The 26,089-nt window shown below is 49.3% G+C and overlaps 1 protein-coding gene across 1 annotated transcript in view; it reads left to right on the top strand.

Annotated features, from left to right (window-relative positions):
- Positions 1-26,089, top strand: part of crtac1b (cartilage acidic protein 1b) — a 479,177-nt gene that overhangs the window by 303,209 nt on the left and 149,879 nt on the right. Inside the window, exon 6 of the mRNA XM_070873946.1 lies at positions 6,103-6,248. Within this exon, the coding sequence (XP_070730047.1) occupies positions 6,103-6,248 (146 nt within the window). The remainder of the gene's footprint in view (positions 1-6,102; positions 6,249-26,089) is intronic.

The following is a 26,089-nucleotide window of genomic DNA, read 5'->3' as shown; positions in this document are numbered from 1 at the left end:
ATGGAAGCAAGTCTTCCTCGATTCCGAGGGACTTCCTATGATGATGAGTACACCATCATGTTACCTGATATTGTACAGCGTCCACCTGAGACAATCAGACCACCTACAGAGTGAGCTGCACCATTGTGCCCGAGAGTTGGTATCTGGTTACAGAGAAAACATACATTAAGGATTCTGTGTACGAGTTGGAACCGAGAGACAGTGTCCCTGAAACACAGTGAATCTTCCTCCGATGTAATGTATTAGGTTCAGGAAAACCTTCTCCGATATATTTTTCTATTATTCGGTGTGCCAAGGAATTAATTGGACTGTCCGCCGATAATGTATCACTCCACACACTGCCACTAACTCAGGAAGCCAAATAAGCTTTTGCTGTAAAGTGAATTTTGCCAATTTGGAACTTTGTTTGAGTGTTGAAGGTGGGTTGATTGGTGCTCACTTCCAGTCAGCATATTTGGAAGGCAGCACAAAGAGCAGGCTAAGTGTCAACCCCCTTATTTATCAGCTCAATGCTCTTAGTCTTTGCCATTGCCTCTCCCACTCCTTATCAGGGCCGCGCAGCATCGAGGCCATCGGCAAAACTGATTTGCGATTGACGCAAGTTATGTGGTTTCGATTGCAGCTTCTAATCTCAGGACAAGTTCTCTCCCTTTCTGTCTCGCGGGCTCCACTATCACTCGCTCCCAACCAACATTTGTCAGTTTTGGGTCCATTAATCTTTTCAACTGTTATAAACGACCTCGACTCGGGCTGCCGGGGAACGACATTGTAAAGTTTGCAGATGTTACGGAACTTGGATGGTGATGAGGATGGCTGCAGGCTTCAGGGTGATGTAGACCGGATGGTGAAGTGGGCAGAGGCGCGGCAGTTGGAATTCGATGCGGAGAAGTGATTCGCTTTGGGAGGACCGATACGGAAAGACAATGGGGTGGAAATTGTGTGCCGCCATTTATGAGGTGGCACCACCTCAGACAATCAGCTCACCTACAGGAGTGAGCAGCGCCGAGTGTTTGGCCCAGCCTCAAAGTCCGAAATTCAGTTTTACATAAGAACATAAGAACATAAGAAATAGGAGCAGGAGTAGGCCATATGGCCCCTCGAGCCTGCTCCACCATTTAATACGATCATGGACTCAGGTCCACTTCCCTGACCGCTCCCCATAACCCCTTAATCCCTTAATCCCTTATCAGTTAAGAAACTGTCTAATTCTGTCTTAAATTTATTCAATGTCCCAGCTTCCACAACTCTCTGGGGCAGCGAATTCCACAGATTTACAACTCTCTGAGAGAAGAAATTTCTCCTTATCTCAGTGTTAAATGAGCGACCCCTTATTCTAAGACTATGCCCTCTAGTTCTAGTCTCCCCCATCGTGGAAACATCCTCTCTGCATCCACCTTGTCAAGCCCCCTCATAATTTTATACGTTTTGATAAGATCACCTCTCATTCTTCTGAATTCCAATGAGTAGAGGCCCAACCTCCTCAACCTTTCCTCATAAGTTAACCCCGTCATCTCCGGAATCAACCTACTGAACCTTCTCTGAACTGTCTCCAAAGCAAGTATATCCTTTCGTAACTATGGAAAGCAAAACTGCACGCAGTATTCCAGGTGTGGCCTCACCAATACCCAGTATAACTGTAGCAAGACTTCCCTGCTTTTATACTCCATCCCCTTTGCAATAAAGGCCAAGGTTCCATTGGCCTTCCTGATCACTTGCTGTACCTGCATACTATCCTTTTATGTTTCATGCACAAGTACCCCCAGGTCCCGCTGTACTGCAGCACTTTGCAATCTTTCTCCATTTAAATAATAACTTGTTTTTTGATTTTTTTTCTGCCAAAGTGCATGACCTCACACTTTCCGAGATTATACTCCATCTGCCAAATTTTTGCCCACTCACTTAGCCTGCCTATGTCCTTTTGCAGCTTTTTTGTGTCCTACTCACACATTGCTTTTCCTCCCATCTTTCTATCGTCAGCAAACTTGGCTACCTTACACTTGGTCCCTTCTTCCAAGTCGTTAATATAGATTTGCAATAAGGGTGCAGCAGTTATAATGGGTGACTTTAATATGCACATAGATTGGGCTAACCAAACCGGAAGCAATACGGTGGAGGAGGATTTCCTGGAGTGCATAAGGGATGGTTTTCTAGACCAATATGTCGAGGAACCAACTAGGGGGGAGGCCATCTTAGACTGGGTGTTGTGTAATGAGAGAGGATTAATTAGCAATCCCGTTGTGCGAGGCCCCTTGGGGAAGAGTGACCATAATATGGTGGAATTCTGCATTAGGATGGAGAATGAAACAGTTAATTCAGAGACCAAGGTCCAGAACTTAAAGAAGGGTAACTTTGAAGGTATGAGGCGTGAATTGGCTAGGATTGATTGGCAAATGATACTTAAGGGGTTGACTGTGGATGGGCAATGGCAGACATTTAGAGACCGCATGGATGAACTACAACAATTGTACATTCCTGTCTGTCGTAAAAATAAAAAAGGGAAGGTGGCTCAACCGTGGCTATCGAGGGAAATCAGGGATAGTATTAAAGCCAAGGAAGTGGCATACAAATTGGCCAGAAATAGCAGTGAACCCAGAGACTGGGAGAAATTTAGAACTCAGCAGAGGAGGACAAAGGGTTTGAATAGGGCAGGGAAAATGGAGTACGAGAAGAAGCTTGCAAGGAACATTAAGACAGATTGCAAAAGTTTCAAAAGATATGTAAAGAGAAAAAAGTTAGTAAAAACAAACGTAGGTCCCCTGCAGTCAGAATCAGGGGAAGTCATAATGGGGAACAAAGAAATGGCGGACCAATTAAACAAGTACTTTGGTTCGGTATTTACTAAGGAGGACATTAACAAACTTCCGGATATAAGAGGGGTCAGAGGGCCTAGTAAGGAGCAGGAACTGAGGGAAATCCTTATTAGTCGGGAAATTGTGTTGGGGAAATTAATGGGATTGAAGGCCGATAAATCCCCAGGGCCTGATGGACAGCATCCCAAAGTACTTAAGGGGGTGGCCTTGGAAATAGCGGATGCATTGACAGTCATTTTCCAACATTCCATTGACTCTGGATCAGTTCCTATCGAGTGGAGGGTAGCCAATGTAACCCCACTTTTTAAAAAAGGAGGGAGAGAGAAAACAGGGAATTATAGACCGGTCAGCATGCCATCGGTAGTGGGTAAGATGATGGAATCAATTATTAAGCATGTCATAGCAGCGCATTTGGAAAGAGGTGACATGATAGGTCCAAGTCAGCATAGATTTGTGAAAGGGAAATCATGCTTGACAAATCTTCTGGAATTTTTTGAGGATGTTTCCAGTAGAGTGGACAAGGGAGAACCAGTTGATGTGGTATATTTGGACTTTCAGAAGGCTTTCGACAAGGTCCCACACAAGAGATTAATGTGCAAAGTTAAAGCACATGGGATTGGGGGTAGTGTGCTGACATGGATTGAGAACTGGTTGGCAGACAGGAAGCAAAGAGTAGGAGTAAATGGGGACTTTTCAGAATGGCAGGCGGTGACGAGTGGGGTACTGCAAGGTTCTGTGCTGGGGCCCCAGCTGTTTACACTGTACATTAATGATTTAGACGAGGGGATTAAATGTAGTATCTCCAAATTTGCGGATGACACCACGTTAGGTGGCAGTGTGAGCTGCGAGGAGGATGCTATGAGGCTGCAGAGCGACTTGGATAGGTTAGGTGAGTGGGCAAATGCATGGCAGATGAAGTATAATGTGGATAAATGTGAGGTTATCCACTTTGGTGGTAAAAACAGAGAGACAGACTATTATCTGAATGGTGACAGATTAGGAAAAGGGGAGGTGCAACGAGACCTGGGTGTCATGGTACATCAGTCATTGAAGGTTGGCATGCAGGTACAGCAGGCGGTTAAGAAAGCAAATGGCATGTTGGCCTTCATAGCGAGGGGATTTGAGTACAGGGACAAGGAGGTGTTGCTACAGTTGTACAGGGCCTTGGTGAGGCCACACCTGGAGTATTGTGTACAGTTTTGGTCTCCTAACCTGAGGAAGGACATTCTTGCTATTGAGGGAGTGCAGCGAAGGTTCACCAGACTGATTCCCGGGATGGCGGGACTGACCTATCAAGAAAGACTGGATCAACTGGGCTTGTATTCACTGGAGTTCAGAAGAATGAGAGGGGACCTCATAGAAACGTTTAAAATTCTGACGGGTTTAGACAGGTTAGATGCAGGAAGAATGTTCCCAATGTTGGGGAAGTCCAGAACCAGGGGTCACAGTCTAAGGATAAGGGGTAAGCCATTTAGGACCGAGATGAGGAGAAACTTCTTCACCCAGAGAGTGGTGAACCTGTGGAATTCTCTACCACAGAAAGTTGTTGAGGCCAATTCACTAAATATATTCAAAAAGGAGTTAGATGTAGTCCTTACTACTAGGGGGATCAAGGGGTATGGTGAGAAAGCAGGAAGGGGGTACTGAAGTTGCATGTTCAGCCATGAACTCATTGAATGGCGGTGCAGGCTAGAAGGGCCGAATGGCCTGCTCCTAAACCTATTTTCTATGTTTCTATGTTTCTATTTGACGCCCAAAGATGAGAGAGCAGCGCTAAAGAGTGGCGTTGCGCACTCGGGTGGGAGTTCAGAAGGCCGACGGAATTTTCCCGACCGGTGGCTGCCGCCACGCTAGAAAAAAAATGGGTAGAAAACAAAAGAACTAAAGCTTCCCCGATCCGTTGCAGGAATAAGAGAGGCCGGTTTGGAGCGTTTCAGCACTATAGTATAGAGAGACACTAGGGTAGTGGAATCATTATGATGAAGTTTCCTTCTCCAAAAATTGCAATGCTCCTTTGAGGCCGCATTCAAAACAGGAAATGTTTGAAGAAAAATATAATCGACAATAGACTATTGGTGGGGAGTTGGCACGGGGTGGGGGGGGCGCGGGTGTGGGAGGGTGGGCGTGGGGGGGTTGCAGGGAGGAATGGTTCGAAGTCAACCATGGGGGCACAGATTTAAAGTAGCTGGTCGAAGGATTAGAGGGGAGTTGAGGAGAGCTTTTTCCCCTCCGATGGTGGTGGGGGTCTGAAACTCACTGCCTGAAAGTGTGACAGGGGCAGAAACCCTCACCACATTTAAAAAGTACTTGGATGTGCACTTGAAGTGCCGTAACCTACAGGGCTACGGACCAAGAGCTGGAAAGTGGGATTAGGCTGGATAGCTCTTGGTCGGCCGGCACGGACACAATGGGCCGAAATGGCCTCCTTCCACGCCGTAAATTTCTGTGATTTCTTTCTACTCTCTCAACGAGCGGCTTTGAAAAGGCAACTGATGGGTCTAAAATTGGGGCCTCTCTGGGTGAGTACGATGCGCGTGACCGGCGAGGCCTCGCAACAGGCTGGTCCTCTGTGAACAATGTGCATGTGCCGAGAACCGGCTTCTGCGATCTGTCAATATTTCTTTTGGCAGATCGTATGCATCCCCGGGAGAAGGACATCCATGGGGCGGAGATTGGGGCTATTTGCCCAACTCCTGCCTAGCGAATATCCTTCAAACTCTTACGCCTGCTGAAAGCTTTTACTAGCGTAAGAGTTTTAAAACATAGAAAAATGTAATTTAATCACTAATTTTTATATTAAAAACCCTGTCCATTAAAAGGCAAATTTATTTCTAACCTTATTAAAACACATTAAAACAATTCAAAAATATATGGTTTTTTTAAAACATTCATTTCAATTAACTTTAAGTATATGAGATGTTTTTTTATTTATTGTGTTGTGTTTCTGTGTTTTTTGGGGGTATTCTCATTGATAGTAATGGGAGCTCATACAAACGGAACTCACCATTATTATCAATGAGAATACTCGATGTCCATTGGTGGTCCAGGCCCACGTGATCCATGTGAATACGTACCTGGAAGATATGTTCCCGTACGCTCGACTGTGAAACTAGGCCTCCGACCGCAATCCTACATTCCTCCGGGACCACCAGCTATTTTCATTAAAATGTTTCCGGTTGGAGACGTTCGCCCGCAGGAAGCCTCCGACCGGAATTTTGCCCCCAATTGAATCGGAAGGGGCGGACGAGGCAGGAACCGTTGTGTAACAGAGTGTGGCCTGTTGACTTTTCAGGAATCGATGATCCTCAGCAGCACGGACGGGGTCTGGCTCTTGCGGACTTCAACAGAGATGGGAAAGTGGATGTGGTATACGGCAACTGGATGGGACCACACCGCTTCTACCTGCAGGTCAGCGTGAATGGAAGAGTTCACTTTAGGGTAAGAACCCCCGGTGACCTGCAATTATTTCATGAAGTGTTTTATCTCCAAGAGATCCTTTTGTCCCTTTTGTTCGGCTGGGCCCATTCCTTTCTGCTGTACTCTTGATGGAGGCCTTAGGTAGCTTGTTGAGCGATGTTTTGGCGATCTGATGTTTTCACATGATCAACACGCAAGATAAACATGGATGAGGAAGGCCATCTTAGTTCGTTCATTCCAAAAGACCCTCTAAGAAAGAAAGAAATAATTGCATTTCTATAGTGCCTTTCATGACCACCGGATGTCTCAAAGTGCTTTACAGCCAATGAAATACTTTTTTTTGAAGTGTAGCCACTGTTGTAATGTAAGAAACGCAGCAACTAACTTGTGCAGAGCAAGCTCCCGCAAACAGCAATGTGATAATGACCAGATAATCTGTTTTTGTTACGTTGATTGAGGGATAAATAGGACATAAGAACATAAGAAATAGAGCAGGAGTAGGCCATTTGACCCCTCGAGCCTGCTCCGCCATTTAATAAGATCATGGCTGATCTGATCATGGACTCAGCTCCACTTCCCTGCCCACTCCCTATAACCCTTGACTCCCTTATCGCTCAAAAATCTGTCTATCTCCACTTTGAATATAATCAATGACCCAGCCTCCACAGCTCTCTGGGGCAGAGAATTCCACAGATTTACAACCCTCTGAGAGAAGACATTTCTCCTCATCTCAGTTTTAAATGGGCAGTCCTTTATTCTGAGACCATGTCCCCTAGTTTTAGTTACCCCCATGAGTGGAAATATCCTCTCTGCATTCACCTTGTCGAGCCCCATCATTATCTTATATGTTTCTATAAGATCGCCTCTCATTCTTCTGAACTACAATATGTATAGGCCCAACCTACGTCAATCCTCTCATCTCCGGAATCAACCTAGTGAACAGCCTCCAATGCAAGTATATCATTCCTTAAATACAGAGACCAAAACTGCACGCAGTACTCCAGGACACCTCCCTTACTCTTCTTTGAAATACTGCAATGGGATCTTTGACATGCACCTGAGAGAGCAGACAGGTTTAACATCACATCTGAAAGTCAGCACCTCTGACAGTGTAGCATTTCCTCAACCCTGCACTGGGAATGTTAGCCTGGATTTTATACTCCAGTCCCTGGCATAGGACTTGAACCCACAATCTTCTGATCTAGAGGCAAGTGTGCTGCCCACTGAGCCACAGCTGACACACAGCAGCTGCCTGTTTATGAAATGATCCCAGCCACTTTCACCTTCCCCTACCCGACCCAGATACCCATTCCACTCTTTATATGAAGTAAAGCTTCCTAATATCCGTTCCACATTTGTCTTTTATCGTCTTTGAACCTGTGTCTCTCACAAATTCTCACGGTAACTCTCTTGACTTCTACTGCGCTGTTTTGCCGATGTAGCTCACCATAGTTAGAAATGTTGAGCACTGAAATTCCTAAATCTCTTTCAACTTCACCCGTGGTTCTTGAGACCAGCGTGATTATTTGCACTAGCATTCTGCATGGCCTTCCGCGCATGCTCGCGGTACCCCACAGCCACGCATCCTCACCTGGCCCCCTTCTGCGCTCGCGCCCTGTTCCCGATTTAGGAACCATTCACAGAGTACCCACGTTGCCCTTGTGCCACACAGCAGTAGGAAGCTAGTTGCCAATCTCAGCTCGGCCATCAAGGGAAAAGAGGAGGGGCATGGCACCAATGCTGCCCGCAGGCCGCGCTGTGTTTCTGCAGGACCTGTTTCCTTTATTGCCCGTTCCCTTTAAATTTCTGCGCATGCGCGGTCCCTTGCAATGGACCAGCCGGTGAGCGGCCTGCGCGGGACCTTATGCGATTACTGCGGTGCTGCGCAGATCAGAGGGAACATGGCATGGAACGCAGGCGATGACCGACCATGGAAGGATAGGGATGTGAGATCAGGCTTGCGAGCTTTGGTCCATTTCTAACACATGTTGGAGCACCGTGCATCCCCCTAGAATGAGACGTCTTGGTGCTGTAGGCCAGGGGTTTCCAAGCATGTTGACTTCACGGCTGTAATGTATGCGCCTGTGGGTATGCTCACAGGTTTGTAGAGCTATTGCTGCGACTTTCCGTCTTCAGACCCTGCAGGTCGAGCACCCTCGGAGATGGTGTGCGCTGACGACGTATTTCTTCCGCCAGCAATTACGACACGCAGCTCCAGTTTATAAACCAGGGACCGCCATGGGCTGCCTGTCTTTACCAGGAACTCATCAGGGTCTGGAACAGAGTTGCCAACAAGCACAGTTCTCCCCCGTCTGGAGTGGCGGCTGTCCTTTGGGAGCCGCTGCTCAGGAATCCGTACCTCCACGAGCGCGGTTTTAGGTGGCAGGCGGACGAGAGGGCTGTGGCTGGCAAGGTGACCAGGATCAGGGACCTGCTCGATGGCGGAGGAGCGGGCTGGATGGCACCAGACGAGCTGGCACCGCGCCTATCCTGGACCGATGTACGGCGCGCAGCCAATGCCATCGAGTTGCTAAAAACAGCGCTGGGCCCTGACTCCATTAGGTGTGTCGAGGAGGCTCAAGCACATAGGGAGATCCCATCCGAACTGACCCCCGTCCAGATCGAATTCCTCATTTGCGTCAAGCCCCGAAACCTCCCTCGGGAGCCGGCGCCTCATCCGGGAAATCCCCTCTGTGCCTTTCAGTTCTGCACGGAGGGGATTCCTCTTGCACACTCTCCACTTTGCCATCCTCGCCTGCCGTCTGGACACGTCATGGTGCACCATCTTGCCGTCCAGAGGAGGCGGGGTTCCCCAGTGAAGCGCTCTCTACGTGGGGGTCCTCCTTCTATTCATTGGGGACTTGGCCTGGAGGGTGTTGCACGGAGCAGTCTCGTGCAATAAGTTTTTAAGTCGGTTCACGGACTCCCAGGCTGCGTGTAATTTCTGCGGTTCAGAGGAATCCGTGTTCCGTGTGTATGTTGAGTGTGTGAGATTGCAACCCCTCTTCCACTATTTGAAGGGGCTGCTCCTCAAATTTTGGTTGCACTTCAGTCCCACACTCCTGTGCAGAGGGGAGCAGGCAGGACTGCTCCTGGGCATGGCCAAGGTGGCCATCAACCAGTCCAGGCAGCAGGCGGTCGAGGGGGTCGTTCAGCCCGACTGCCTGCCTCTCTTCCATGGTTACATCCGAGCCAGGGTGTTCCTGGAGATGTAGCACGTGGTGTCCACTGGTACGCTCGTGGCCTTCCGCGAGAGGTGGCCGCCGGAGAGACTGGAGTGCATCATCACCTCCGGCAACCAAATTTTAATTTGATCCTTAATATCGAAAGTTTCATTTGTTTAAATTTGTCAGTTTTAGTCTCCCCCTTTAATCAGGGAGCGCTTGATTTATGGTTTAAACTGAAATAGTTGTAGAGCTGTTGAGTTGGAAGTGGCTTAGCCAGTCACGTGATGTTCATAAGACTCAATAAAACTCCAGCCAGTTGTGTTCGTGGGATCCATGATGAGGCAGGTGGTTGAACTGGTAATGTGAAGTGTGATTGATGAACCTTTTGCGAATAAACCAATTATTTCTTAATAGCAATGTGTTACTATGAATTCTTAAGCAAAGAACCCATCTGCGCTCCGGGTGAGTAAACCTTCATGCCAAGAGTGCTGATTCGTAAAATGTACCCCTCAAAGATTAAAGCAATATCCCTACCAATTTTCTTATATATTAAAGTGTGGACACAAACAGATCTTGGTGTCTGATTTAGGAATGATTTAGGATTTATCCACAAATTAGGCAACAGTGAGTACCAACGCCCAGCCCACAAAATCCAAACAGGATAAGCTAGCGAGTAAGAAGCAGAAGTACAAATAGTCGTGTGTCATAAAGTATGCTCACAGGTTGGTAGAGCTGTTGCGTTGTGAGTGGCTTAGCCAGTCACGTGATGTTTACAAGACTCAATAAAACCCCAGCCAGTTGGGTCTAGGTCATCCACGATGAGGTATGCAGTTGTGAGGCTAGTGGATGAACAGGTAATGTGTAATGTGATTGTTAAACCTTTGTTAATAAACCAACTAGTTCTTAATAGTTATTAATGCTTCACAGGAGCATGATCAAACGGAATTTGGCACTGAGCCACTGATAAGGAGATATTAGGACAGGTGTCGAAGAGGTAGGTTTTAAGGAGCATCTTAAAGGAGGAGAGAGGTGGAGAGGTTTAAGGCGAAGGCAGCTGAAGGCACGGCGCCAATGATGGAGCGGTTAAAACTGGGGTCGCGCAAGAGGCCAGAATTGGAGGAGCGCACAGACCTCGGAGGGGATTATTGTGTTCTTAACACAGATGAGACTGCGCCCAGGGAGGTTCAAGTAACAGTGACCTCAGTCTTTATTCAGATACTCCAGAGCGAGGAACAGGCCTTCGGGGCCGGCTTAAATACAGTGCTCCCAAGGGATGCTGGGATCCCTTGGGACTTCAGGGGATGAAGTCCCTGGTGGTGGAACATGAGAGTGCATGCTTTACAGATACACAACATCACTCCCCCTCAAAGTCAAAGTGAAAACTATTTACAAGGTGAGGCGGTCGGGAGCCTTTCTTTCCCTGGTGGACCGCCTCGGTACAAATGTCTGTTCTGTTGTGTTGGCTGTGCCCTCGCTGGGCTGGCGTGTTGTTGGCCCTGCAGGGCTGCTGGGTGAGCCTGGCCTTGCTGGGCTGTTGGGCGTGATGGGTTCAATTTCCTGGTCCGGGGTGGTGTCGTTGATCCTTTGGGTGTGTGTTGTGGGCTCGAGAAAGGTGGTGTCTGCTGTGGGTTGTTCAGGGCAGTCTGTGAACCGCAGCCTCATTTGTCCAGGTGCTTTCTGCAAATTTGTCCATTGTCTAGTTTGACTACAAACACCCTATTCCCTTCTTTAGCTATCACCGTACCCGCGATCCACTTGGGACCATGTCCATAGTTTAGCACATACACAGGGTCATTCAGATCAATTTCCCGTGACACAGTGGCGCGACCATCGTTTACATTTTGTTGCTGCCGCCTGCTCTCTACCTGATCATGCAGGTTGGGGTGAACCAGCGAGAGTCTGGTTTTAAGTGTCCTTTTCATGAGTAGCTCAGCCGGGGGCACCCCTGTGATCGAGAGGGGTCTCGTGCGGTAGCTGAGCAGTACTCAGGACAGGCGGGTTTGGAGTGAGCCTTCTATGACTCGTTTAAAGTTCTGTTTGATGGTTTGTACTGCCCGCTCTGCCTGCCCATTGGAGGCTGGTTTAAACGGGGCCGAGGTGACATGTTTGATCCCATTGCGGGTCATGAATTCTTTAAATTCGGCACTGGTAAAACATGGCCCGTTGTCACTGACCAGTATATCAGGCAGGCCGTGGGTGGCAAACATGGCCCTCAGGCTTTCAATGGTGACGATGGCGATGCTTCCCGACATTATTTCACATTCAATCCATTTTTAAAAAGCATCCACCACCACCAGGAACATTTTACCGAGAAACGGGCCCACATAGTCGACATGGATCCTCGACCATGGTCTGGAGGGCCAGGACCACAAACTTAGTGGTGCCTCTCTGGGCGTGTTGCTCAACTGAGCACACACACAGCATTGCCATACACCGGACTCTAAGTCAGAGTCGATGCTGGGCCACCACACTTGGGATCTGGCTATCGCTTTCTTCATTACTATACCCGGGTGTGTGTTGTAGAGATCCGAGATGAACGTTTCCCTGCCCTTTTTGGGTAGCACTATGCAGTTTCCCCACAACAGGCAGTCTGACTGAATGGACAGCTCGTCCTTTCGCCGCTGGAACGGCTTGATTAACTCTTGCATTTCAACGGGGATGCTGGCCCAGCTCCCATGCAGTACACAGTTTTTTACTCGGGACAGAAGAGGATCTTGGCTGGTCCACATCCTAATCTGGCGGGCCATGACAGGTGATTTATCATTTTCAAACGCTTCCATGACCATCAACAAGTCTGCGGGCTGCGCCACCACCAACAAGTTTGCAGGCTGCGCCATTTCCACCCCTGTGGTGGACAATGGTAGCCGACTGAGAGCATCCGCATAGTTCTCGGTGCCTGGCCTGTGGCGGATGGTATAGTTATACGCTGATAGCGCGAGTGCCCACCTTTGTATGTGGGCTGAGGCATTAGTATTTATCCCCTTGTTTTCAGCGAACAGGGATATGAGGGGCTTGTGATCGGTTTCCAGCTCAAATTTGAGGCCAAACAGGAACTGATGCATTTCTTTACCCCGAACACACACGCTAATGCCTCTTTCTCAATCATGCTGTAGGTCCTCTTGGCCTTAGACAAGCTCCTGGAGGCATAGGCGACAGGTTGCAACTTCCCTGCAACATTAGCTTGTTGTAATACACACCTGACTCCGTACGATGACGCATCACATGCTAGCACAAGTCTTTTACACGGATTATACAATACAAGCAGCTTGTTGGAGCATAAAATGCTTCTGGCGTTCTCAAAAGCAATTACTTGTTTTTTTCCCCATACCCAGTTCTCACCTTTACGCAATAACACATGTAGGGGCTCTAAAAGGGTGCTTAACCCCGGTAGGAAGTTACCAAAATATTTGTGGAGTCCCAGGACCGACCACAGCTCCGTGACGTTCTGTGGCCTGGGCGCGTTCCTGATAGCCTCTGTCTTGGCGTCTGTGGGCCGAATGCCATCCGCCGCGATCTTTCTCCCCAAAAGCTCCACTTCTGTTGCCATGAAGACGCATTTCGACCTCTTCAGCCGCAGCCCTACGCGATCCAGTCGCTGGAGGACCTCTTCCAGGTTTTCTAGGTGCTCGACGGTGTCCCAACCCGCGACCAATATGTCATCCTGAAAAACCACTATGCGTGGTACCAACTTGAGTAGGCTCTCCATGTTTCTCTGGAAGCTCGGTGCAGCCGACCGAATTCCAAACGGGGCATCTGTTGTAGATGTACAGTCCCTTGTGCGTGTTGATGCAGGTGAGGCCCTTCGAAGACTCCTCCAGCTACTGCATCATGTAGGCCGAAGTCAGGTCAAGCTTGGTGAATGTCTTGCCTCCTGTCAGCGTCGCAAATAGGTCGTCTGCCTTAGTTAGCGGGTTTTGGTCCTGTAGCGAGAAACGCTTAATAGTTACTTTATAATCGCCGCAAATCCTGACCGTGCCATCACTTTTGAGTACTGGAACAATTGGGCTGGCCCACTCGCTGAATTCCACTGGGGAAATGATGCCCTCACGTTGCAGCCTGTCCAGCTCAATTTCCACTCTCTCCCTCATCATGTGAGGTACCGCTCGCGCCTTGTGGTGAATGGGCCGTGCCTCTGGGATCAAGTGGATCCGCACCTTCGCCCTGGAAAAGTTTCCAATGCCTGGCTCAAAAAAGGAAGGAAATTTGTTCAGAACCTGAGGCCACATCGACATGTGATAGCGCTCGGATGTCATCCCAGTTCCAGCGGATTTTGCCCAGCCAGCTCCTTTCAAGCAGTGTGGGGCCATCGCCTGGGACAATCCAGAGTGGCAGTTCGTGCACCGTGCCCTTGTAGGTGACCTTGACCATGGCGCTGCCCAGGACAGTGATAAGCTCTTTGGTGTACATTCTCAGTTTCGTGTGGATGGGGCTCAGGGCTGGTCTGAGTGCCTTGTTGCACCACAGTCTCTCAAACATCTTTTTACTCATGATGGATTGGATAGCGCCAGTGTCCAGTTCCATGGCTATGGGTAAGCCATTCAATTTTACATTTAGCATTATAGGTGGATATTTCGTCGAAAATGTGTGCACCCCGTGTACTTCAGCATCTGCCTCCTCTCTCTGAGGCTCGAAATTGCTTTGATTCACCATGGCCCGATCTTCCTCTGCCACGTGGTGGTTAGCAGGTTTTGCAGAGCTTGCAGCTCGTCTGCAAGCTTGTTGGATGTGCCCCATTGTTCCACAGCTCTTGCAAACATACCCTTTGAAGCGGCATGAATAGGCTGAATGGAAGCCTGCACAACGCCAACAAGGTGTGAATTGCCTTGCACTCATCCTTTGTTGTGGACTCTGAGTCATCTGGGTCACCTGAGGCCTGCTGGCAGTTGCAGACTCGTGGTTTCTGCCCTGTACATTTCTGCTCACAAACACAGTTCTAGTTAATTTATGAACATTGCTAGCACTTGTGTGCTGAGAGATTTGTTTGGTGTTATCACTGGTGGAAATAAATGCCTGTGCTATTGCAATTGCCTTACTGAGTGTCATAGAAACATAGAAACATAGAAAATAGTTGCAGGAGTAGGCCATTCGGCCCTTTGAGCCTGCACCGCCATTCAATGAGTTCATGGCTGAACATGCAACTTCAGTACCCCATTCCTGCTTTCTCGCCATACCCCTTGATCCCCCTAGTAGTAAGGACTACATCTAACTCCTTTTTGAATATATTTAGTGAATTGACCTCAACAACTTTCTGTGGCAGAGAATTCCACAGGTTCACCACTCTCTGGGTGAAGAAGTTTCTCCTCATCTCGGTCCAAAATGGCTTAATCCTTATCCTTACACTGTGACCCCTGGTTCTCGACTTCCCCAACATTGGGAACATTCTTCCTGCATCTAACCTGTCTAAACCCATCAGAATTTTGAACGTTTCTATGAGATCCCCTCTCATTCTTCTGAACTCCAGTGAATACAAGCCCAGTTGATCCAGTCTTTCTTGATATGTCAGTCCCGCCATCCCGGGAATCAGTCTGGTGAACCTTCGATGCACTCCTTCAATAGCAAGAATGTTCTTCCTCAAGTTAGGAGACCAAAACTGTACACAATACTCCAGGTGTGGCCTCACCAAGGCCCTGTACAACTGTAGTAACACCTCCCTACCCCTGTACTCAAATCTCCTCGCTATGAAGGCCAACATGCCATTTGCTTTCTTAACCGCCTGCTGTACCTGCATGCCAACCTTCAATGACTGATGTACCATGACACCCAGGTCTCGTTGCACCTCCCCTTTTCCTCATCTGTCACCATTCAGATAATAGTCTGTCTCTCTGTTTTTACCACCAAAGTGGATAACCTCACATTTATCTACATTATACTTCATCTGCCATGCATTTGCCTACTCACCTAACCTATCCAAGTCACTCTGCAGCCTCATAGCATCCTCCTCGCAGCTCACACTGCCACCTAACTTAGTTTCATCCACAAATTTGGAGATACTACATTTAATCCCCTCGTCTAAATCATTAATGTACAGTGTAAACAGCTGGAGCCCCAGCACAGAACCTTGCGGTACCCCACAAGTCACTGCCTGCCATTCTGAAAAGTACCCATTTACTCCTACTCTTTGCTTCCTGTCTGCCAACCAGTTCTCAATCCACGTCAGCACACTACCCCCAATCCCATGTGCTTTAACTTTGCACATTAATCTCTTGTGTGGGACCTTGTCGAAAGCCTTCTGAAAGTCCAAATACACCACATCAACTTTTTGCAGTGCTTACTTTTCCGTCCAGCTCGTTGGCTACAAAGTACTGGTCTCGCTGTTCAACATAGGCTTCCCAGTCCTCACCCTCCGAGAACTTCTCCAGGATGCCCACAGTTTGCTGCATCTTTGCATTGGATTCGTATACTCGTCGTCAGTTATTGTGTTCCTAACACAGATGAGACTGCGCCCAGGGAGGTTGAAGTAACAGTGATCTCAGTCTTTATTAAGATACTCCAGAGTGAGGAACAGGCCTTAGGGGCCGGTTTACATACAGTGCTCCCAAGGGATGCTGGGATCCCTTCGGACTTCAGGGGATGCGCTCTCTGGTAGCAGAACATGGGAGTGCATGCTTTACAGATACACAACAGGGAGGATACAGAGATAGGGAGGGGCTATTTAAATGCAAGTTGTTGTTGTTGATGTTGTGGTGTGCTGTCGTTTGGGCACACCTGCTGTCGGTTGAGATTTGGCTCAGGATAGAATAATGTACATAATGTAGCAGTGGCACATTGCTCTTCCACTGCCCCCGTGGTGCAAGTTCACACTGGGCATGGTCACAGATGGGTGAGTCCCCTGGTCCCAGCAGGGATTTACATAAGAACATAAGAAATAGGAGCAATTGGCTGATCTGATCTTCGCCTCAACTCCACTTCCCTGTCTGCTCCCCATAACCCTTCACGCCCTTATCCTTCAAAAGTCTGTCCATCTCCACCTTAAATATATTCAATGACCCAGCCTCCACAGCTCTCTGGGGCAGAGAATTCCACAGCTTCACCACCCTCTGAGAGAAGAAATTCCTCCTCATTTCCGTTCTAAATGGGCGGCCCATTATTCTGAAACTAGTTTTAGTTCTAGTTCTAGATTCCCCCACGAGGAAACATTCTCTCTGCATCTACCTTGTCGAGCCCCCTCAGAATCTTATATGCTTCAGAAAGACCACCTCTCATTCTTCTAAACTCCAATGACTATAGGCCCAACCTGCTCAACCTTTCTTCATATGACAACCCTTTCATCTCAGGAATCAATCTCGTGAACCTTCTCTGAACTCCACTGCAAGTATAACCTTCCTTAAATGCAGAGACCAAAACTGTACGCAGTACTCCGGGTCTGGTCTCACCAATACCCTGTACAGTTGTAGTAGGACTTCTCTACTTTTATACTCCATCCCCCTGGCAATAAATTGCATTCAAAGGGCGCACTGATCAGAGAAACAACGACAGCACTGTCGAGCAGCAGACAGCTGACCGGTACACCAATACCCTCTATAGCCACTCGCAGTACAAGTGACCACTTGCTGAGGTACCCGAGGGCCACAGATGTCCTTGAAACCGCATCCCTACCCTGAGGTTGAAAGACTTGGCTTTGTATTCCCTCGAGTATAGGCGATTAAGTGCTGATCTAACTGAGGTGTTTCAGATGATTAATGGAGTTGACAGGGGAGACCAAGAGAAACTATTTCCTCTGGTGCGAGGGGAGTCCAGAACAAGGGGCCATAACTTTTAAAACCGTTCAGGCGTGATGTCAGGAAGCACGTTTTCACACAAAGGGTCGTGGAAATCTGAAACTCTCTTTCCCAAAATGCTGTAGGGCTGGGGGGGAAATTGAAAATTTAAAAACTGAGAATAGTAAATTTGAGTTGGACAAGGGTATTAAGGGGAACCAAGGTGGGTAAATAGAGTTCAGATACAGGTCAGCTAACTGAATTGCGGGATAGGCTGGAGAGCTAAATCAGAGAATCAGAGAAATTTACAGCACCGAAGCAGGCAATTTCAGCCCTTCATGTCTGCGCCGGCTGACAAAGAGCTATCCAGCTTAATCCCACTTTCCAGCTCTTGGTCCGTAGCCCTGTGGGTTATGGCACTTCAATTGCACAAATGTGGTGGGGGTTTATGCCTCTACCACCCATTCAGGCAGTGAGTTCCAGACCCCCACCACCCTCTGGGTGAAAAAGATTTCCCCTCGAATCCCCTCTGAACCTTCTACGAAGACTTGCTTCCATTCTAAAATGAGTCCTTAGGTGGCTGAACAGTCCAATATGAGAGCCACAGTCCCTGTCACAGGTGGGGCAGATAGTCGTTGAGGGAAAGGGTGGGTGGGACTGGTTTGCCGCACACTCTTTCTGCTGCCTGCGCTTGATTTCTGCATGCTCTCGGCGATGAGACTCGAGGTGCTCAGCGCCCTCCCGAATGCACTTCCTCTACTTAGGGCGGTCTTTGGCTAGGGACTCCCAGGTGTCGGTGGGGATGTTGCACTTTATCAGAGAGGCTTTGAGGGCGTCCTTGTAACTTTTCCTCTGCCCGCCTTTGGCTCGCTTGCCGTGAAGGAGTTCCGAGTAGAGCGCTTGCTTTGGGAGTCTCGTGTCAGGCATGCGAAAAATGTGACCTGCCCAGCGGAGCTGATCAAGTGTGGTCAGTGCTTCAATGCTGGGGATGTTGGCCTGGTCCAGGACGCTAATGTTGGTGCAAAGAGTAGGAGTAAATGGGGACTTTTCAGAATGGCAGGCAGTGACTAGTGGGGTACCGCAAGGTTCTGTGCTGGGGCCCCAGCTGTTTACACTGTACATTAATGATTTAGACGAGGGGATTAAATGTAGTATCTCCAAATTTGCGGATGACACTAAGTTGGGTGGCAGTGTGAGCTGCAAGGAGGATTCTATGAGGCTGCAGAGCGACTTGGATAGGTTAGGTGAGTGGGCAAATGCATGGCAGATGAAGTATAATGTGGATAAATGTGAGGTTATCCACTTTGGTGGTAAAAACAGAGAGACAGACTATTATCTGAATGGTGACAGATTAGGAAAAGGGGAGGTGCAAAGAGACCTGGGTGTCATGGTACATCAGTCATTGAAGGTTGGCATGCAGGTGCAGCAGGCGGTTAAGAAAGCAAATGGCATGTTGGCCTTCATAGCGAGGGGATTTGAGTACAAGGGCAGGGAGGTGTTGCTACACTTGTACAGGGCCTTGGTGAGGCCACACCTGGAGTATTGTGTACAGTTTTGGTTTCATAACCTGAGGAAGGACATTCTTGCTATTGAGGGAGTGCAGCGAAGGTTCACCAGACTGATTCCCGGGATGGCGGGACTGACCTATCAAGAAAGACTGGATCAACTGGGCTTGTATTCACTGGAGTTCAGAAGAATGAGAGGGGACCTCATAGAAACGTTTAAAATTATGACGGGGTTAGACAGGTTAGATGCAGGAAGAATGTTCCCAATGTTGGGGAAGTCCAGAACCAGGGGACACAGTCTAAGGATAAGGGGGAAGCCATTTAGGACCGAGATGAGGAGGAATTTCTTCACCCAGAGAGTGGTGAACCTGTGGAATTCTCTACCACAGAAAGTTGTTGAGGCCAATTCACTAAATATATTCAAAAAGGAGTTAGATGAAGTCCTTACTACTAGGGGGATCAAGGGGTATGGTGAGAAAGCAGGAATGGGGTACTGAAGTTGCATGTTCAGCCATGAACTCATTGAATGGCGGTGCAGGCTAGAAGGGCCGAATGGCCTACTCCTGCACCTATTTTCTATGTTTCTATGTTTCTATGTCTGTCCTCCCAGTGGATTCGTAGGATCTTGCGGAGACATCGTTGGTGGTATTTCTCAATCAGGTCTCCCCTCAGACATCATCGGCCTGAAAAGCGCCCCAGCCCCTAAACTGGGTATTGCCCCCGGCCCCCCACCACCAAAGCAACAGCAGGGGCGATAACAGAGACAACTTCAGGGTGACGCGGACCCCCAGCGTCCGGCCGCTACCGGGGCGACAATTAAAGTGGAGGAGGTGGCCGGCTGATGTTAGGAAAAATCTGCCACTAGTTGCCATTCACTCCCCGGCGCTCTGCTCGAGTACCCGGGCTGATCGCGTGGCACACCTCCCTCTCCCCGGTGCTCCAGGTTGGTGGTTTCTTCTTTGGCAGAGTTGGCAGCTCGGGCCCCGCCCTCAAATTGGGGGAAGAGCCCCCTCCTATGCGGCAGCGCTGCACAGCCCAGCTGTTGAGGCGTCCGTCCCATTACCCCCACCCGCAGGAAAGAAATGGAATGCTCCACTTCCTTCCGGGGGCGGTAACCCAAATTTAGCGAGCGGGTCGGGACTTCTGCAAAATGTCCTGCCTCCCGGATATTGCCGCCCCGTTTAATTTCTAGCCTCTTGTACCAGAGCCCAACTCTTTCAATCATTCCGCAATCAATTATGATATTATGACGTCATCAAGGTCCAGGTCGGTGATTGGAGCATGGGCAGATACAGCAGGAGCGGCGAGAGACTGTGGAGGGACGTGATCGGGGCCCAGCGGAGGCGAGGGCCCAGGGGCAGCACGGGCCAGCCCACACTGCGATATGTGTGCGCACTCGGTCTGTGCAGCAGAGCTGGTCTCCAATCATCTTGGTTAATCTTTGCCAATGGGCCAAGACCTAGCTCTGTCAAGCCCGTGTGGTGGCTGGTGTGCAACGGCCACCACACGTTAAAAAAATCCACGCACAGGCATCTTCTACCCTTCAGGATGTAGTTCGGGACCTGGAATATTAGGCCCTTCATTGAAACACCTGTGAACTTTTTGACGTGGAAGCAAATCATTCTCGAATCGAGGGACTGCTTATGATGATGATGATATACAGCGGGAAACTCTCAACGAACAGCGGGGAGAAAGCTAATGAGTTTTCTGAACGGTGCTATCTCAAATTGAAAATTGGTGATCGGTTAACTCGGCCCATTATCAGGACTGTTAAAAATAATAATTGCAGATTAAAGCCTGAATTACGACTTTAAGTGCGGATCAGAACAATAGGATGCACTCAGTGGGCTGAGCGATAATCTGTATTCACAGCTCTTCAAGCTTAACATTAAAATTAGGAGTGCTGTACTAAGGGAGAATCGTGTAACCCATTGTAAATCTGTACAATGGGACGGAATGGGGTGGAGTTGTGCACAGCAAGCTCCCACAAACAGCGATGTGATAATGACCAGACCATTTGTTTTTTGTTGATTGAGGGATAAATATTGGCCAGAACACCGGGGATAACTCCCCTGCTCTTCTTCGAAATAATGCCGCGGGATCTTTTCCATCCACGTGAGAGAGCAGACAGGGCCTTAGTTTAACGTCTCATCCGAAAGACAGCACCGCCAACAGTGCAATAAATGCTGACCTTGCCAGCGATACCCACATCCCAGGAACGGATAAATAAAAAGAAAAGAACTAGAGATAAAGAATACAGATATCTAAAATATGGCAGAAGCTGCTTCCAAAAGATCAAGTCAAATTATAGTTTGTGATCGTGTGATAAACAGGATCTCATGAATAGACAGTAACAGCCCAGTTTTCCCTGGGCTCATTGATATCCACAAGATTAACCCAACTGATTTAAATGGGCTGGAATCAAATAGTTACTGATCATCAACTCTCATTTGCATTTTGACGTACAATATATTTTTTAAAAGTGACATAATTAAAATTAGCTGTTTACTTAATAGGGAAATAATTAATCTTTTCAGGCACAACCTCAGTCTTGTTGACCACTTTGACCTTTAAAACAGCAAAAATATGCCTTAGATGTCTGAACAATTTTATTGAATTCTATTGCATCATTTGGTCAATCCAATGATTTATTAGCTGTGGACAGCTGATTCTGAAATTGTGAACGGATATTTTTTTTAAAGATATTTCGTGCTTCTCCTTGCTAATTTATTTAGTGAGCAGTTAATGCATGTCTGATTGGCAAATCAATATTGTGCAGTGACAGGCTCATGCCTTATTCAAATATTCAAAGGACATTTTTATAACCTTTGGTGTTTCACAGAGGAGTGGGGTTTGCTGTTTCGAGGGTTTATCCGGTGTAATGTATGCACCTGTGAATATGCTCACAAGTTTGTAGAGTTGTTGTCCACCGGTACGCTCGCGGCCTTCCGCGAGAGGTGGGCACCGGAGGGACTGGAGGGCATCATCACCCCTGGCACCCAAATTTTAATTTGATTTTATATGTTTTAAAGTTTAATTTGTTTTAATGCCGGGTTTTAGTGTCCCCCCAGTCAGGGGGCACTTGTATAATTTGCCTCTCGGTGCCCTAAAAAAAAACCACAAAACCCCCCCCCCCAAAAAAAACAAGAAAGGGGCACCTGAAAAGTGTTTGGAGTGTCTTCGCCCCGCCCCTGTCCCCAACCCTTTAATAAGGGGGCACTTGATTTAACGTTTGTTTTTGATTTTACAACAAAAAGAGTTGTAGAGTTGTTGCGACGACACGCAGCTCCTGTTTGTGAGCCTGGGGGGTGTCAGGACCGCCATGCGGGGGCTGCCTGTCTTTTACCAGGAACTCATCAGGGTCTGGAACAGAGTCACCACCAAGTGCAGCTCTCCACCGTCTGGAGTGGTGGCTGTCCTGCAGGAGCCGCTGCTCAGGAATCCGTAACTCCACAACCGCGGTTTTAGGTGGCAGGCGGACGAGAGGGCTGTGGCTGGTGAGGTGACCAGGGTCAGGGACCTGCTCGATGGCGGAGGAGCGGGCTGGATGGCGCCAGACATGCTGGCACGGAGCCTAAACTGGGCCGACGTCCGCCGCGCGGCCGATGCCATCGAGTCACTAAAAACAGCTCTGGGCCCTGACTCCGTTAGGTGTGTCGAGGAGGCTCTATTACGTGGGGAGCCAAGCACGTGGGGCGCCAAGCCCCGAAACCTCCCTCGGGAGCCGGCGCCTCACAACTTGAGCCACCTCGGGGAAATCCCCTCCGTGCCTTTCAGTTCTGCGCGGAGGGGATTCCTGTACGGGCTGCTCCTGCACACGCTGCACGTTACCATCCTCGTCTGCCGTCCAGACACGCCATGGCGCACCATCTTGCTGTCCGGAGGAGGCGAGGGTCCCCGATGGAGTGCACTCTACGCGGGAGTCCTCCCACTATTTATCGGGGACTTGGCCTGGAGGGTGGTGCATGGAGCAGTCCCGTGCAATAAATTTTTAAGCCGGTTCACGGGCTCCCAGGCCGCCTGCAATTTCTGCGGTCTGGAAGAGTCCATGTTCAATGTTTTTATTGAATATTTGAAGGGGCTGCTGCTCAAATTCTGGTTGAACTTCAGTCCCACACTCCTGATCTTTGGGCACCCTGTGTGGAGGGGAGCGGTCAGGTCAGAAGGCCTCCTCATAGGACTGCTACTGGGCATGGCCAAGGTGGCCATTAACCGGTCCAGGCAGCGGGCGGTCAAGGGGATCATTCAGACCGACTGCCTGCCTCTCTTCCACGGTTACATCCGAGCCAGGGTGTCCCTGGAGATGGAGCACGCGGTGTCCACCAGTACGCTCGCGGCCTTCTGCGCCGGAGGGATTGGAGTGCATCATCACCCCCGGCAACCAAATTTTAATTTGAACCATGTCCAAAGTTGTCGGTTTTCGTGATCCCCTCCCCCACCTTTTAGTCAGGGGGCACTTGTATAATTTGTGGTTTTAGTGCCCCCCCCGCAAAAAAATACCCAAAAACAAGGGGGCATTTGAAAAGTTTTTGGGGTGTGCCGCCCCCCCTTTAATCTGTGGGGCCCCTTGATTATTGATACAACTCAAAATAGTTGTAGAGCTGTTGCGATGACACGCAGCTCCTGTTTGTGAGCCTGGGGGGCGTCAGGCCCGCAATGTGGGGGCTGCTTGTCTTTTACCAGGAAGTCATCAGGGTCTGGAACAGAATCGCCACCAAACGCAGCTCTCCACCGTCTGGAGTGGCGGCTGTCCTTCGGGAACCGCTGCTCAGGAATCCGTACCTCCACGAGCGCGGTTTTAGGTGGCAGGCGGACGTGAGGGCTGTGGCTGGCGAGGTGACCAGGGTCAGGGACCTGCTCGATGGTGGAGGAGCGGGCTGGATGGTGCCTGATATGCTGACGCGGCGCCTAAACCTGACCGACGTCCGGCGTGCGGCCGATGCCATCGAGTCGCTAAAAACAGCTCTGGGCCCTGACTTCGTTAGGTGTGGCGAGGATGCTCAAGCACGTGGGGAGATCTTGTCCGAACTGACCACCGTCCGGACGGAATTTCTCATCAGTGCCAAGCCCCAAGACCTCCCTCGGGAGCCAGCGCCTCACAACTTGAGCCGCCTCAGGGAAATCCCCTCCGTGCCTTTCAGTTCTGCGCGGAGGGGTTTCCTGTACGGGCTGCTCCTGCTCACTCTCCACCTTGCCATCCTCGTCTGCCGTTCGGACAAGCCATGGCGTATCATCTTGCCACCTGAAGGAGGCGGGGTTCCCCGATGGAGTGCACTCTATGCGGGAGTCCTCCCACTATTTATTAGGGACTTGGCCTGGAGGGTGGTGCACGGAGCAGTGCCGTGCAATAGGTTTCTCAGTCGGTTCACGGACTCCCAGGCCACCTGTAATTTCTGCGGTCTGGAGGGGTCCATGTTTCACGTTTTTATTGAATATGCGAGGTTGCAGCCCCTCTTCCAATATTTAAAGGGGCTGCTCCTCAAATTCTGGTTGCACTTCTGATCCCACACTCCTGATCTTTGGGCACCCTGTGTGGAGGAGAGCGGGCAGGTCGGAAGGCCCCCTCGTAGGACTGCTCCTGGGCACGGCCAAGGTGGCCATCAACCAATCCAGGCAGTGGGCGGTCGAGGGGGTCGTTCAGCCCGACTGCCTGTCTCTCTTCCGCGGTTACATCCGAGCCAAGGTGTCCCTGGAGATGGAGCACGCGGTGTCCACCGGTACGCCCGTGGCCTTCCGCGAGAGGCAGGCGCCAAAGGGACTGGAGTGCATCATCACCCCCGGCAACCAAATTTTAATTTGATTTAAGTTTACTGCCCAAAGTTTAATTTGTTTAATTGTGTCGGTTTTAGTGCCCCCCCCCCCCCACCTCCCCCTGCCGCCCCCTTTAATCAGGGGGCACTTGTATTAATGTTACCAACTAAAATAGTTGTAGAGCTGTGGCATTGTGAGTGGCTCAGACAGTCACGTGATGTTCACAAGACTCAATAAAACCCCAGCCAGTTGGGTTCAGGGGCTCCATAATGAGGCAGGTGGTTGTGAGCCTGGTGGATGAACTGGTAATGTGTAGTGTGATTGTTCAACCTTTGCTAATAAACCAATTCGTTTTTAATAGAAAGTGTTGCTATGAATTCTTAAGCAAAGGACCCAGGAAGCAAATATATTACAACCGTGTTTGTGGGCCTCATTCTCCAATTCCCTCCTCTTCCCCTTTACCTGAAGGCGAAGACTGATATGGTACCGTAACTATTCTGCCATGAGTGTCAGCTGTGGCTCAGTGGGGCCCACTCCAGAGACTTGAGCACATAAATCTAGGCTGACACTCCCAGTGCAGTGCTGAGGGAACGCTGCACTGTCGGAGGTGCCATCTTTCGGATGAGACATTAAACCGAGGCCCCGTCTGCTCTCCCAGGTGGATGTGAAAGATCCCATGGCACTATTTTGAAGTTGTCCCCGGTGTCCAGAGGCCAATATCTATCCCTCAAAAAAACCCAGATTATCTGGTCATTATCACATCGCTGTTTGTGGGAGTTTGCTGTGCGCAAATTGGCTGCCGCATTTCCCTACATTACAACAGTGACTACACTCCAAAAAGTACTTCATTGGCTTTAAAATGTGCTTTGGGACGTCCTGTGGTCGTGAAAGGCGCTATAGAAATGCAAGTCAATGTTTTCTTTTTGATCCTTTGGAAATTTTTACATTTTTTTTTAATTTCTGGCCTTTGTAGAAGTGATCTGATGTTCCCCTTTAAATGAAGGGGCGAGCCGTGGTGCCGCACCAGCGTGATGATGTCATCAGCGCTACGCTGATGACTGACAGCAGCGGCCACTGTGCCCGCCCCCAACTTCCCCCACCCTCCCCCAGACTGCGAACTTCCGCCCTCCGCTCCACCTCCGCCCTCGTTGTGATCGACTTCCGGTCCACTGGAAAAAAAGACCAAAGAGCGGAATTTCACTCAAGAGGTCACCGCATCCGCTGCGCCAGTAAAAACGTGAGAAACCGGGTAGTTGCGCCCCGTTTACAATGGTGGGCAATTTCGGCCCCCGACAGTTTAAGCATAATCAGACGCAACACGTGATTATGATAGATATGGTGGACGTACAACCCGTGTCAGTTGAGAGCGATCTACAGTCCCAGAGCTGACGGACGTTGAGGCAGAACGGTGGTCTCTGAACAGCCGAAGCCAGCGTGGGGGTGTCTGTAATGTAATGTAAGCACTTGCGAGTATGCTTACAGGTTTGTAGAGCTGTCGAGTTGTGAGTGGCTTAGCCAGTCACATGATATTACACAAGATTTAATAAAACCCCAGCCAGTTGGGTTCGTGGAGGATCCGTGATGAGGCAGGTGATTGTGAGCCTGGTGGATAAACTGGTAATGTGCAGTGCGATTGTTAAATCTTTTGCTAATAAACCAACTCGTTCTTAATAGCAACGTGTTGCTATGAATTCTTAAGCGAAGAACCTATGAAGCAAATACATTACAGTATTCACCTCCGC

This window comes from Pristiophorus japonicus, chromosome 3 (genome assembly GCF_044704955.1).
Source record: "Pristiophorus japonicus isolate sPriJap1 chromosome 3, sPriJap1.hap1, whole genome shotgun sequence".
NCBI classification, from domain to species: domain Eukaryota; kingdom Metazoa; phylum Chordata; class Chondrichthyes; family Pristiophoridae; genus Pristiophorus; species Pristiophorus japonicus.
The sequence above is the reverse complement of the archived record's forward strand: the minus strand, read 5'-3'. Positions and strand labels throughout refer to the sequence as shown.